The sequence below is a fragment of the Lonchura striata genome, unplaced genomic scaffold, assembly GCF_046129695.1.
Source record: "Lonchura striata isolate bLonStr1 unplaced genomic scaffold, bLonStr1.mat Scaffold_99, whole genome shotgun sequence".
Taxonomy (NCBI): Eukaryota; Metazoa; Chordata; class Aves; order Passeriformes; family Estrildidae; genus Lonchura; species Lonchura striata.
The window spans coordinates 212,792-226,714 of NW_027461193.1; the positions used below are offsets into that span (position 1 = coordinate 212,792).

The following is a 13,923-nucleotide window of genomic DNA, read 5'->3' on the forward strand; positions in this document are numbered from 1 at the left end:
CCTACAAGGACGTCTCATGAGTTATGTCCTGGGATCCCAGCCCAACCCAGCGGATCCCCACTTTTATACTCACGCTGTCCTGCGTCTTCGCCTGGCTTCGTGCACAAAGATTACGGGGTTACCGGTATCCCTTGTGCTCAATACCGAATTTGGGTTCGTCGGTAAGGGTCTGGGAAGGAAAAGCCTGCACCAGGGCCGCTGCAGAGGCAGCGGGGCGCCTCCCTGATTAGGAATTCCCACCCGTTTGCCCTTATCCGAGTCACGGCACCAAATTTGCTATGGACAAATTCAATTGGGGAGGCTAATTATAGATAAATCAATTAACAAGAATTTATTAAGCAAGCGGTATTAAGCAAAAGAACAGCGCTGGGCAGCCGGGGAGCCTCTGCTCTGCCATGGAGCACCTTCCCCCCTTGACCTTTTTGGTTTTATATGTCCCGGTTGACGCATTTTCTCTCGATGCACTCTGCGCTGGTGCAATTGGTTCCTGGGGGTCTTTTTTTCTGCCCTTGGTGGTCAGGAATGAAGACTCCTCATCTTCCTTGCAGATTGTCCTTGGCCTAAAAGTTAACTTGTATATAATTAGTTACACAGTCTTCTATGCTAGTTGCATTCCCTACTCAGTTCAAATTATCTACTTTAACACTCATTTTGATGAACAACGACCTTTTTATTTATTACACCCACTCTCTCCCAGTGCCCCCCAACGTGTCCATCTCTCTGCTGCCCTCGAGCTCCCGGCCCAGCCCCGGCCGCCTGTTCCCATCCAGCTGAGGTGGTTCCAGGGCCAGCAGGAGCTCTCTGTGGTGGCCACCGACGTGGTCCCCAACGGGGACTGGACCCACCAGCTCCTGGTGCTGCTGGAAACCCCAGCCCGGGCCAGGCTCACCTCCACCTGCCAGGTGGAGCATGTCAGCCTGGAGCACCCTGTGAGATGACACTGGGGTACGGGGGAGGAACTGGGGATGCTGGGAGAGCCACTGGGATGTGCTGGGAGCAACTGGGAGGGAGTTGGAGAGAGCCTGATTTCAACTGGGAGAGGAGGTTGTAGGTTTGGAAGGGCTAAGAAGGGGTTTGAAGGATACTGGGGAGGGTGGGATTGGGTTCTGAGGGTCCTGGTGGGCACTGGGAAGAGACTGGGAGAGGATTTGGGGGTCCTGGGGTAGTTGGGGTGACTGGAAGGAGGCTGTGGGATCTTGAGAGGGACAGGAGCGGCTTTGGTGGGTCCTGGGGAGGTCAGGAAGGGATCAAGAGTGAGGTTTCAGGGGATCCTGAGTGGGTTGGGAGCGATGAGGAGGGTGCTTGGAGGGGCCTGGGTGTCTGTGAGATTTTTTGGGAGATCCTGACCCCTGTGGACCACCCAGAGATGTTGCTGGATGCTGCCGCAGCAAGATGCTGACAGGAACTGGAGACTCCCGAGTTGGGCTTCGTCTTCCTGGCACTGGGGATCGGGTTCTACCTGCGCAAGAATGTCTGGGGGGTCCCGTGAGTCGTGTCCCCCCTCCTCTGGAGTGTGTATGCTCCCGGGTCCCCCAGCCCGGTATCACCCCCTTTTCTCTGCCCACAGAGCTCCTGAGCCACTGGCGGCCGCAGCCCCTCCCCGTGGCCTCGGGCCGAGCCAGGACCCCCCGCTCAATCATGATGCTGATTTTGGGGGGGTCGTGTCCCCCCAGCCCTGCTGTCACTCTGCCCCTGCCCCCTGCTCCCAGTGTTCCAGTAAAGCTTCCCAGTTAAACCCAGCCCAGTTCATGGGGGCACTGGGGAGGGACTTGGGGGGACCCCACGGCGGGGCCGGCCCTGGGCAGGGAGGGCGGGTCCAGGTGGGGAACACTGCCTGCTGCGGGTCTGCCCGGCAACTGGTGAGTCATCAGCCCCGCTCTCGCTGATTGGCTGACTCTTCTCCACCGCGTTCTCTCATTGGCTGAGGAGAGGCCCGGCAGTGCAGAGAAGGAACGGGAGAGATCCCGCCCCGAGCACCGGCACGGGGACAACAGACCCGGCCTGGGCACAGGGAGGGAATTTATTACCAACCAAACCACGGCAGCACCAGGAGAAGGGAAAGAAATCCCTCCAGCACCTTCCCCCACCCAACGGGGATAACCCACAACAGGGTTATCCACCATGGAGAGACGGGGACATCCCAGTTTAGAGCAAAGCCAATTTTATTGAGTGTACCAGGTGTTTATACAGGGATTGACTTGTATGGGGCTTATAGAGGGCTCTGTTTTTGGTAACAATTTCCCATTGGTTACACATTCTTGGTGACATCCAGTAACCTGGGAACATTTATCTTATCACAAAGTCTCACACCATGTTGCTTGGCCACTTCTTGCCCAGGGAGACTTAAACTGTGTCTGTGTTTCCCACAGTTTCTGCTCAGTCAGGCCTCAGATATCGGGCCCCTTTATCAGCTCCATTGCTTTACTCTCTGTTTTATTCCCCATACGGGGGCACCAGGGCTCTGCTCCACGGGGGTCACTGGGGATCATCCAGCCCGGATCCTCCCATGGGGAATGGAGCTGCAGCAGCGCACCAAGCTCTTCCCTCGCTCTCTTCCCTCAATTCAAGCTCTTCCCTTACTCTCTTCCCTCACTCATGGCACTCACAGGGCTTCCCTTAGTGGCGCCTCCTTTGGTGTTGGGTCAAGTTTGAGATCTGTGAAAAGCCCTTCCCACACTTCCCACACTCGTAGGGCCTCTCCCCAGTGTGGATGCGCCGGTGCACGGTGAGGCTGGAGTTGTGCTTGAATCCCTTCCCGCAGTCGGGGCAGCGGTAGGGCCTCTCCTCTGTGTGACTCCGCTCATGTCTGAGGACATCGGAGCTGGTCCGAAACCTCTTCCCACACTGGGAACACTCGTAGGGCCTTTCCCCAGTGTGGATGCGCTGGTGTTTTCTCAGGTCTGAGCTCCACCCAAAGCTCTTCCCACATTCCAAGTACTCGTAGGGCCGTTCCCCAGTGTGGATCACCATGTGCCGGAGCAGGTCCGAGCTGTCTCTGACACTCTTCCCACACTCCCCACACTCGTAGGGCCTCTCCCCAGTGTGGATCCTCTGGTGCTCGATCAGGTTGGAGCTCCAGGTGAAACCCTTCCCGCATTCCAAGCACTTGTGGGGCTTCTCCCTGCCATGAGGCTTCTCCACCAGCTCCGAGCTCCGCCTGGATCTCCGCCCGCCTTCCTGGCTCAGGGGGGCTCTTTCCTCCCTGCAGCTCCCTGGGCTGGGTTTGCAGCTCCTCGTCCTGCAGCATCTCCGGGGCTTTTCCTCCTCCTCCATCCAGCCACACCCTGGAAATGACAAATCCTGGTTTGGGGAAAAAAACAAGAGGAGAGCACCTTGGACTGGAGGTTCCTCCTTGCCCAAGTTCATCTCAGGAAGTCATTGGGAATCTTGTGTCTGTAAGAACCTCCAAAACACCAAGATTCAGCCCAAGAATCCCACAAACTTTAAGACACAAAACAAAACCTCCCCAAACATCACAGCTCAGCAAAAACCTCCTCCAAAACATAAAGATTCAGCTGCCACATAAAACCAAAGCACCAACATTTAGCCCAAGAAAACTCAGAAACACCAAGAGTCACCCTGTGAAAATCATGGATCCCCCTCCACAATCACCTGCTGCATGTGGGGGGAGCAGCACTCCTGGGGCTGGGGGGAGGCTGCAGACACAGGGAGGGGCGGAACCTTCTGCTGCTTCCTCTTTCTGCTCCTCCTCTTGTGTCCCTATTCTTCCTCACACTCCTCTTCCTCCTGCTATTCCTCCTTCTCCTGCCACGTCCATCATTTCACCATCTCATTCCTCAAGCCTGCTTCTCCTTCCCTTCTCCTCCTGCCCCCAGGCCCAGCACCCACTGCCGGCTCCCTCTTCCCCCCAGCCCCACAGCATCCCAGCGCAGGGGCAGGGATGGAGCTGGGGCAGGTCGGGCTGGGGCAGCGCTGGGCTCTCGGCCGCTCCCGCCCGCACTCGGTCCCCACTGCAGCCGCTCCCGCCAGGACAGCGCGGGGGGGCCCGGCCTTGGCGCTGCCCCACTCCCACCTCCCCAAATTCCCCTCGCGGGGCCATGGGGCCGAGGGGGGGCGCAGGTGGGTCCAGGTGGGGAACGCGGGGAGCTGCGAGTCTGCCTGGCAACTGGTGAGTCATCAGCGCCGCGGGCTCTGATTGGCTGAGCTCTGCCCGAGCCCTGGGGCTGCAGCACAGAGGGGACACCCTGCTCCAGGGGGGATGTCCCACAAACGGGGGACCCCATGGAAGGAACCACAGGAAAGTGTCTTTACAAACAGATGCTCTAAAGCTGCTCGGACATAGGGCCAGGCAACTTTTATGTTAGGAAGTGACAGGAGAAGACATCGGTTTCAGAAAATGTTACTAATTGATGATAGAGACTGCTGCTCAGCCAAGGTCCTGCTCTATTCATGAGCTTCCAGAAGAACAAGACTTAACAGAGCCATGAATATCGTTTGCTATATGAAAGCACGGAGTATATCAAGGTGGGTATGTAATAGGTGGATTGGGAAGTCTGTACCTCTCAAGTACTTCAGCCAATGGGGAAAGCAGAGGGAGATGTGGCCAGGAGAATTAGGATGAAAAGGAGGCTGTGTGCTCCAACAATTGGAGAGATCCCATGAGGACTGTCCCCTACTCTTTCCCATTTTTAGGAATTAAATTATTTTACAGGATTCTCTGTCTGCTTTGTGGACAGAATCCTCTGGTGATGTCAATTTTTCCACACACCTTGGGGCCCATCCGGAATTCCTTCCACTGTCCGGGGCGGCGGGCAGGGAGTGCAGCTGAAGGTGCCTCACCCACTTTGGGTGATCGGCTCCCTTGGCTGGTGGCGGCACCGGGGATTGATTGGGGACCCGGGAGTGACCAGGAGACAGACGAGTGACACATCAGGGGGTCTGTGAAGAGTCAGCAGGGAGAGAGCACTGAAAATCTCATCAGTGAGTGCCCTGGGATCCTCGGGGAGTGAACATGGCAGGGCACCCATGGAGGGGAGAAAAGGGAAAGCCAGGGAGGGGTCCTGGCCAAAGGGATGATGATCCCAAAATGTCTCTGAAGGGTCCCTTGGGAGAATGCAGAAGAAGTGGAGAAGGGATTTGGACAACAGGGGATGGATGGAGTTGGTGTGCTGGGAAGGAATCAGGTGAAGGGGAGTGTGCAGCAATATGGTTCAGGCAAGAAGCAGCAGGAGGAATCGATGTGGTAAGAAAAAGGATGATAGCAAAGAGGAGGAAGAGAAAAATACTCTGGATAGGGATGTTTTTCCACAGAGTCTTAACCTCACAATTTGCCAGCTAATATTTTGAATTCCCAGTTTCCAGGAGAGGAAAAGCAGGAGGTCAGGATGCCAGGGGTTTCTCTGCGGTGGCAGCGGCAGCACCGGGCGCAGAGGTGCGGCACCGGGAGCACGGGCTGGGGCCTGTGGGGAGCTGCGGGGCCGGGCCGGGGCTGTGGGGCAGCCGGGGCTCAGCGCCGGGCGCTGCCTGACCCCACCAGCCCCGGGCAGGGCCGGCAGTGGCCCCCGGCCCCCAGGAGGCTGCGGGACGCCCCGGCCGCTGCCCGGCCCCGGGGAGCTGCCGGCCCTGCCCGCCGGGGGGGCCGCCTTTGGACACTGCGGCAGGACAGGCACCGGCTCTGCCACACGGGCTGGGCAGGGACCCTGAGCACAACGGGGAACACAAAGGAACAGCTGGGAAATGCAGAGTGCACATGAAGGATCAGGATTTGCTGTTCAGGATTTGGTTTGGGTCCCTGCAGAAAGGAAAGGTTTTGCAGAAAGCTCAGCAGCTCTCAGAGGATGAGCACCCACAGGCAGTGACCGGGGCTGCAGGAGTGGCACAAGAAGCCCTGCAGCACTTGGGCACAAGGGCACAGCAGCTGAAGGCAAGAAGGGATGAGCAAAAGGCCAAGCTGAAGGCAAAGGCCACGGCAGAGTTCCCACAGCCCCTGAGGGATCAACCCCAGGGCCCAAGAGGGCCCCAGCACCCAGGGTATGACGGGGTCGGCCACAAGCACCTGGCAGAGGCATTGCCCTCCTGGCCAGGGCAGAGCCCACCCAAACAGCCCCTGGGAAGGAGTCAGGGCTCCAGCTGCAGCCCACAAGGACACTGCAAGCACAGACAGCAGCACCCTCAGCAGGAGCAAGTCCACCCCTGCATGGACATGGATTGTCAGGGCTCTCTGAGCTCCCATCCCACCGGGGACCCACCACACTGGAGCCCTGGAGAACATTCAGGCTGCATCTGCATCCAGAGGAGGCCTCTCCTGATGGACACGGGGGCCTCTCCATCCACTCTGAATCTTACACCTAAGCGGGACAACTGCTAAAAATGTCTTTGAGTATTCAGGGGAGAAGTAGGAAAGAGGAGTGGCTTTATTCAACCACTTCTAGCATATGTGGGAAAGGGTTTGAAATGCAAGAATTTTTACTTGCCCCTAATTGTGACTATAGTTTACAGGGAAGGGATTTGATCGCTAAACTGGGAATGCAAATTAACATTATAAAAGCTGACACAGAGGCTCGTTCTGTTGTACCTTTGTGTCATATGTCTGGCAAGGCCTATGCTGAAGTGAACCCAGAAGTGTGGGCAGCCTCAGGGAAATGGGGAAAATTAGATATGGAGCCTCTTCAAAGTATTTTGAAGCAACCAGCACAAGTGTTGTCTAGAAGCAACACCCTATTCCAAGGGAGGGAAGAATGAAAAATGCATATTATATGATTGGCTCATTGCAAATATTAAAATGAATACTATGTGTTATGTTGGAAAGTTGTGTCCTAGTAATCTCTTTTAAGTAGTGCTGTATTAATCTCTTTTAAGTAGTGTGCTACATACAGTTTTTAGCCTATATCATGAGATTAAAATAGAAACTATGTGACATAAGATACTTTTTGTAACTAGCTCAAGGAATGGAAAAGATAATCAAGAAATTCTTTGCATTATTGATGCTGGATAGAGATCACAGCAACAGACAATTGGAACCCCAGAAAAGAATCATTGCCTCCTTTCCAGAAAAGCTCAGACTTCCAGGAACCAAGAAGGCTGATTTACAACATGGGGGGGAATCTAAAATTAAGCAGAAACACCCTGGTTTGAAAGGAATGTTTGAATCATGTATGAGATATATGAATATGCAATAGGCCATTGCTTTTAAGGGGTAATCCTTTATAAGCAAGGTGTGCTATTTGGTGGAGTGCCAGGCAACCGGACTCCATAATTGTTTACATTTATTGTCTCTTATTGTCCTAATTTTTATGACTATTTTCTTACTAATAAAGTTCTAAAATTTTAACAAAAGTGAATGGTGTTTTTCACAGGAAGGAAGGGGAATTAGACAAAGCGCAGGACAAACCCACAGAGCTGTGTGTGCTTGTAAGAGCCTGGCACTGAAATGCCCTGAGCAGGAAGGCTTCAATAGCTTCTGGTAACACCATGTCAGCTAAAAGGGGGCAAAATCAATTCTGACTTCTTCAGCAACCACTGGATCACTTATTAAGGTATTTCTAAAAGAAATAATTCCAATAAAAGGGATTGTGGAAGCAATAGAATCAGACAGTAGAACTCATTTTACAGGAAAAATCCTTCAGGGGGTTATTTCAGCTTTAGGAATACAATGGGACCTCCAGAACCCCTGGCACCCCCACAGCTCAGGCTGGGTAGAAAGAATGAATAGGGAACTAAGGAAACACCTTTGGAAGCTGGGGATAAAAACCAGGATGCCATGGGTACGGCTTTTGCCATTGGCTTGGGCAAGAAGAAGAGCCAGACCCAGGCCAGATATTCAATTCAATCTCCCATGGAATTGATCTTGGGAATTCCTTACCCTGGGAATTCTCCACCTAGTGCAGGGTGGAGATAAGGGATGCACATTTAAAGCAGTCTGTGGCCAGAATCCTGTCTCTGGTGCAATCTCTCCCCCAGGAAGCTGGGCTGGCACAGAGCCTGCCTTGGCACTTTGCTGTTGCCAACATCCAAGCAGGACATGGGCTCTGCCTAAGGAGTGCAAAGCAGCACCACTGGTGGCCAAGTGGTGTGGCCCATGCCAAGGGGCCCCGAGGCCAGAAACAGCCGCCAGCACAGCTGAACACGGGGGGACCCCTCAGCCTGGGCTCCAGGTCTCTGCAGCCCCGGAGATTTGCACTTCCCGCCTGCAGCAGGAGGATGGGAGGCCCCCCTGAGCCTGCACTGAAGGCAGCGCAGCAGCAGCCAGGGCTCCACAGCGGGGCAAGGCCCTGGGCCTGCCCACACCTCCTCTGCTGAAATCCTCGGCCTGGCCACCCTCCCTGGGCAGCTCCAGCCACCGGGGCCAGCCCTTGCTGCCACTGCTGCAGCTTCAGTGCTCGCTGGGCCTGCACTGCCACAGCTGCTGGGGAGACACCGGGACAATTCCACTCACTTACACTCACACTGCATTAGCTGGGTTGGTGGAAAATGTAGCAAGTTTCATTAAAAAAAAAAAAAAATTATTTTTCTACTCAGGCTTGGTTTGCCTTTGCCTTGGGGAGAGAAATTTTAAAGGTTTTGTTATGGGCTGTTACACCACTCAGTGGAGATGAGTTTAACATCTCAACACACTGGGAATACCCCAAAAGATACCCACAAAACATCAGTGCCCAGCAGCAAACAGCAACCAACACCTACCCCAGACACTGCCCCCGGCAGAGTTAGAGGCACCTGGTCTGCAAAAGGCTGAGAAGGAAATCCAGGAGTTCGAACCTAATTAACATCAGAGGCAAAGAAATCTGGGTCCACTAGGAAACCAAATACTAAAAACTACACAACTTGGAAGCAATGAACATTAAACCAATGGATTTAGATTGGTTCAGACTATATAAATTTAGGAAAATCTACTAAAACTCACATGTCATGGGATAATTTTCTCTGCACAGCCAGCCTATGTGTGAATGAAATGATTTCTGTTGCACATCTTTGCCAGAACCAAGGAATGCCTTGACTCTCTAGCACTAAAGATATTGTTGGAATTTTTTTTTCCCTGCAGTTTCAGAGACAAGATTACACTATGAGAATAACTTTCCGAAATAATTGTCCTGGCTTGTAAGATCAGCATGTATTCTATTTGCCATCTGTTGGAGGTTGGGCAGTTTTCTTATCTCTTCCAAGAACAATGTCTCCCTCTGGGGAGATATCTTCAGTTCATGGACCATTGAATGACTCACTGCATGACCAGTAAAGTTACATCATCCCAGCGTGAGATGCTCCACCCAGAGGGAGGAACCAAGCATTCCTACCTGCATAAAATCAGCACTTTTTGGGACACTGAGCAGCTATTAGCTGGATTTCCAGAAAAGCAGCTCATTTCTCTGCTGGATTCCCAGAGGAAGACCAAGCCCAACTACTACCAGACCTCCAAAGAAAACTCCACCCTTCTAGAGATCACCAATCCAGCAGCATTTCATCTGCCACTCCAGGAAAAACAGCCACCATTTAACTAGACTACTGCCAACACCCTAAACTCCTCAGGGTGTTAGGTTTCCTACTCTATCACTAGTTTTGTTTGTACTAACTACATTTTTATTGTTATTATTTTTATTTAGTTTTTCTCCTAATAAGGAACTGTTATTCCCATTCCCATATCTTTACCTAAGAGCTTTTTTTGAAATTGTGGTAATTCGGAGAGAGGGAGTTTACCTTTTCCATTTCACAAGAGGCTCTTGCCTTCCTTCACAGACTCCTGCCTTTTCAAACCAAGACAGAGCCCTTGGACAATCTTCCACCCCTGTACCTGAATTCTCCTCCCCAGGCTCAGGCCCCTGTGCCTGCACCAGCGGGGCACCCGCCTCAGCCTGCACAGGCACAGGCAACGCCGTGTAACACACAGCCCTCGGCTCCGGTGCTGCCGGACCCATCAGGTCCCTCCCAGCCCCACCTGCACCACAACAGGCAGACGATCCCGGGCACACACCTCCCCCTGGGAAAACTGCTTATCCTCCAGCTAGCAGAACACGGTGCAAGACACGGAGAGAAAACCATGATGATAGTGAGGAGGAAGGGGACAGACCCAGTCTTTACCCTCTAAGGGAAGTACCAACTGCTCCCGGAGTCATTGGGTACGTAAATGTGCCGATCAATATGGGAGATGTAAGAGCTTTCAGCAAGGAAATGCAGAAATTAATGGATAATCCTCTAGGGGTGGCAGAGAGGCTGGATGAATTTTTGGGGAACATCATCTATTCATATGATGACATCTGCGCCATTCTAAGCTCGTTATTCAACGCCGAGGAACGGGACATGATACGGCAGGCTGCAATAAATGATTGAGAATACAGGAATCCCCAGGGAGGGAGTGGCACGAGAGAAAGCCTGAACAGAGGCCATCATAGAACACCCAGGCAGAGAAGGATCAGTCTAAAATGATAGGGCTAAGGAACATGGTAATACAGGGAATTTGGGGGATAGTACCAAAGGGACAGAACATTAGTAAAGCATTGGGGGAATGCCAGGGGAGGGATGAAATACCCACCAAATGGCTGGAGAGGCTGAGAAAGAGCCTCCAAATGTATTTGGGCACCGACCCTAATTCACCTGTTGGGGCTATTCTGTTTAAAACACAATTTGTTGCTAAATCATGGGAGGACATATGGAAAAAGCTAGAAAAAATAGAAACTTGTCAAGAGAAAAGCCTCCAAGAATTGTTAAGGGAGACACAGAAGGTTTACATAAGAAGGAATGATGAAAAATAAAAAGCACAGGCAAGGATACTGGTGGCGCAATAAGGGAAGTGCAAAAACAGGAGCAGATACAAAATCCCGGAAAGCTGGCACAAACACAACAGCCCCAGGGAAAACCTAACCCCTCTCAGAAGAAAGGCATAAACAAACAGGTAAGCAGCCCTGAGTGCTTTTACTGTAAACAGAAAGGGCACTTTAAAAGAGACTGTAAGAAGAGAATGAAGGATGAACAGATCTTCCAGGAGGATCAGAGGTGTCAGGGGCTTTATAATTTGGGGTCCAGAACACCTGGAGAGCCCTTGATAAAATTAAAAATTAGACCCCAAAAACAAGAATTGGTGGTTTTGGTCAATTCAGGCGCAGAAAGAACTACAGTTCAGCGACTGCCACCTGGATGTACTAAAAGCAAGGATTCAACGGTGGTCATTGGGGCTAAAGGGGAACCCTTTAAGGTTCCGGTTTTAACAAATGTGGAAATAGAAAATAAGTTTTGTCTGGGGAACATAGTCCTGGTAAAAGAAGCAGATTATAATTTGCTGGGGGGGGATCTAATGGTAGCTCTGGGGATAAGCCTGATAGCACAGGACTCCCAGCTCACAGTAAGTTTATACAAAATAACCGCTGAGGACAAAAATGAGATAAATCCCAAAGTGTGATTTGGGAAGAGGCGGGGAGGTTAAACACTCCACTCAGGAAGAGGCGGGGAGGTTAAACACGGAGCCAATTCACACTGAGATCCAGAGACCGGAGGATCCAATCAGGATTAAACAGTACTGCATTCCCATGAAAGGCAGGAATGGACTGAAGGCTGTAATAGAAGATCTAAGAAAGAAAGGCACATTGGAACTGTGCATGTCAAGACATTACACTCCTACCTTGGCAGTACAGAAGGTGGATGGTAATTACAGGCTGGTGCAAGATTTGAGGGTGGTAAATCTATTCTCTGTACTCACCAAACCTATTTGGACAAGCCCTTGAAAAACTCTTAAGTGAGTTTGTGCCCGTTAAAGGGACCAAATTACTACAATATGTAGATGACCTATTGGCAGCCGGACTCAGGGAGGAGGATGTGTGGGACCATAGCACTATTAAACTTCTTTGGGGAAAAAGGGTTGAAGGTCTCAAACTGAAATTACAGTTCACAGAGCCTGAGGTCAAGTACCTAGGGCATTGGTTAACAAAAGGTAAGAAGTTGGATCCGGACAGGATAACAGGTATCATTACTTTACCCCCTCCATGAACAAAAAAGGAGGTCAGGCAGCTGCTGGGGCTTCCAGGATACTGCAGGCAATGGATCAAGGGATATAGTGAGAAGGAAAAGTTTCTTCATGAAAAGCTTATCACGGACAAGCTAAAGTAGACAGAGCAGGATGAGGAGGGTTTCAAGAAATTAAAAGAAACCCTCGCGGCAGCTCCTGAGTTGAGCCTCCCTGATGTAAAGAAACCTTTTCAGCTGTTCCTGGACATCAGTAATCACACTGCCCATGGGGTTTTAATGCAGGATTGGGCAGGGGCCAAGAAGCTGGTGGGGTATGTATCAAAGCTTTTAGATCCTGTAAGCAGGGATCTTACAAGCAATTGCAGCAGTGACAGTATTGGTGGAGGAGGCTAAGAAGGTGACTGTTACAGAATTTCTGAGAGAGAGGGCATGATTTATGTCTGGAGTGAGAACTGAGCTTCCCCTCAGTCTAGGCCACAGATTTGGGGCTTGTGAGGCCTTCCAGCCTCTGACGCAGTTAGAAATGAAGAGCTTGTGGCGCAGATAGAAATTGTATTAAGGTGTGATGCAAAGCACTGGGCTGTCTGGGTGTAAAGTAGTATAGGTTTATAGTGTAAGGTTTAGGCCACTTTAAGACAAAGGTAAACAATGTTAGCTTGCCAATGAGAGTGCTTTGTAAACTATAAACTATATAGAAGTGTATAAAAACTGCCATCTTCTCTCGAATAAATGGAGAACGTTGCATTAATCATATTGGTTGGATGTGCGTTCTGTCCCGTCCAGCTTCCCGTTATCTGAGGTCCCTGGTTGCAGGTGACCGTCGGGGCATTCTGCAGCAAAAGGCTGACAAGTGGCCAACTGACGCCAGGCTCCTACAGTATGAGGCTGTATTAATCCACTCCCGGGATTTGGAATTGTGAACTACCTCGGTGCAAAATCACGCGCGATTCCTGGCTGGGGAAGCCGCAGGAGTGCCTTCCCATGACTGTGCAGAAGGGGTGGAGCTGCAGATCAAAATAAGGCCAGATTTAGAAGAAGGTGAAAAATGGTTTGTGGGTGGTTCTGCAAGGGTCATAGATGGGAAAAGGAAATCAGGATATTTCCTAATGGCAAAACCAGGGAGGTAGTGGAATCAGGACCCCTGAATCCCGGATGGTCAGCACAAGCTTGTGAGTTGTACACAGTATTGAGGGCCCTGTGGAAATTAGAAGGGAAAAAAGGAACAATTTTTACAGATTCAAATTATGCATTTGGGGTGGTACACATATTTGGAAAGATTTGGGAAGAACAAGGGTTACTCAATACTCAGGGAAAGAGGCTAGTGCATGAAGAAATAATCAGGCAAATCTTAAAGGTTATAAGGGGGCCAGAGGCAGTTGCCATAGTCCACGTGAAAGGGCACCAGACAGGAATGCAGTTCAGGACCCAAGGGAACAATTTAGCAGACAAAGAGGCCAAAAGCATGCCTCTAATGAAGGTAAGTACCCCAGGAATCGAAGAAGGGGAGGTTCAGGAATATCCTCCCCACCCCTTCCTGAAGGAAATCGAGGGGTACAAGAAGATAGGAGGCCAGCTAGAAGGAGGTAAGTGGAAATTGCCAGATGGGAGGGAGCTGTTGTCTAAAGACTACAGCAGAAACATCCTGAGGAGATTACATCAACAAACACACTGGGGATTCCAGGCCCTGGCAGAGCAATTCCCTGGATTCTTCGGGTGCAAGGGGATTTATGAACTGGTAAAACAAGAGGTGCAGGGGGGTATGATTTGTCAAAAGATTAATCAGGCAAAAACACGGCAGCTGGCACTGGGAAGTCACCCAGTGGCATACAGACCTTTCAAAATGATTCAGGTAGATTTTACTGATCTGCCTAAGGTGGGGAGATATAAATTTTTATTGGTAATAGTGGACAAACTAACCCACAGGGTAGAAGCCCTCCTGAGCTCTCAGGTGATGGCTCAGACAGTATCAAAATTTCTACTAGAAGAAATCATACCCTGATATAGGTTAGTAAAATA

At 51.2% G+C, this 13,923-nt stretch overlaps 1 protein-coding gene across 1 annotated transcript in view; it reads right to left on the reverse strand.

Moving 5' to 3' along the window:
• Positions 1-13,923, reverse strand: part of LOC144248867 (uncharacterized) — a 552,852-nt gene that overhangs the window by 163,028 nt on the left and 375,901 nt on the right. Inside the window, 1 exon segment of the mRNA XM_077790845.1 lies at positions 2,628-3,077. Coding sequence (XP_077646971.1) covers positions 2,628-3,077 — 450 coding nt within the window.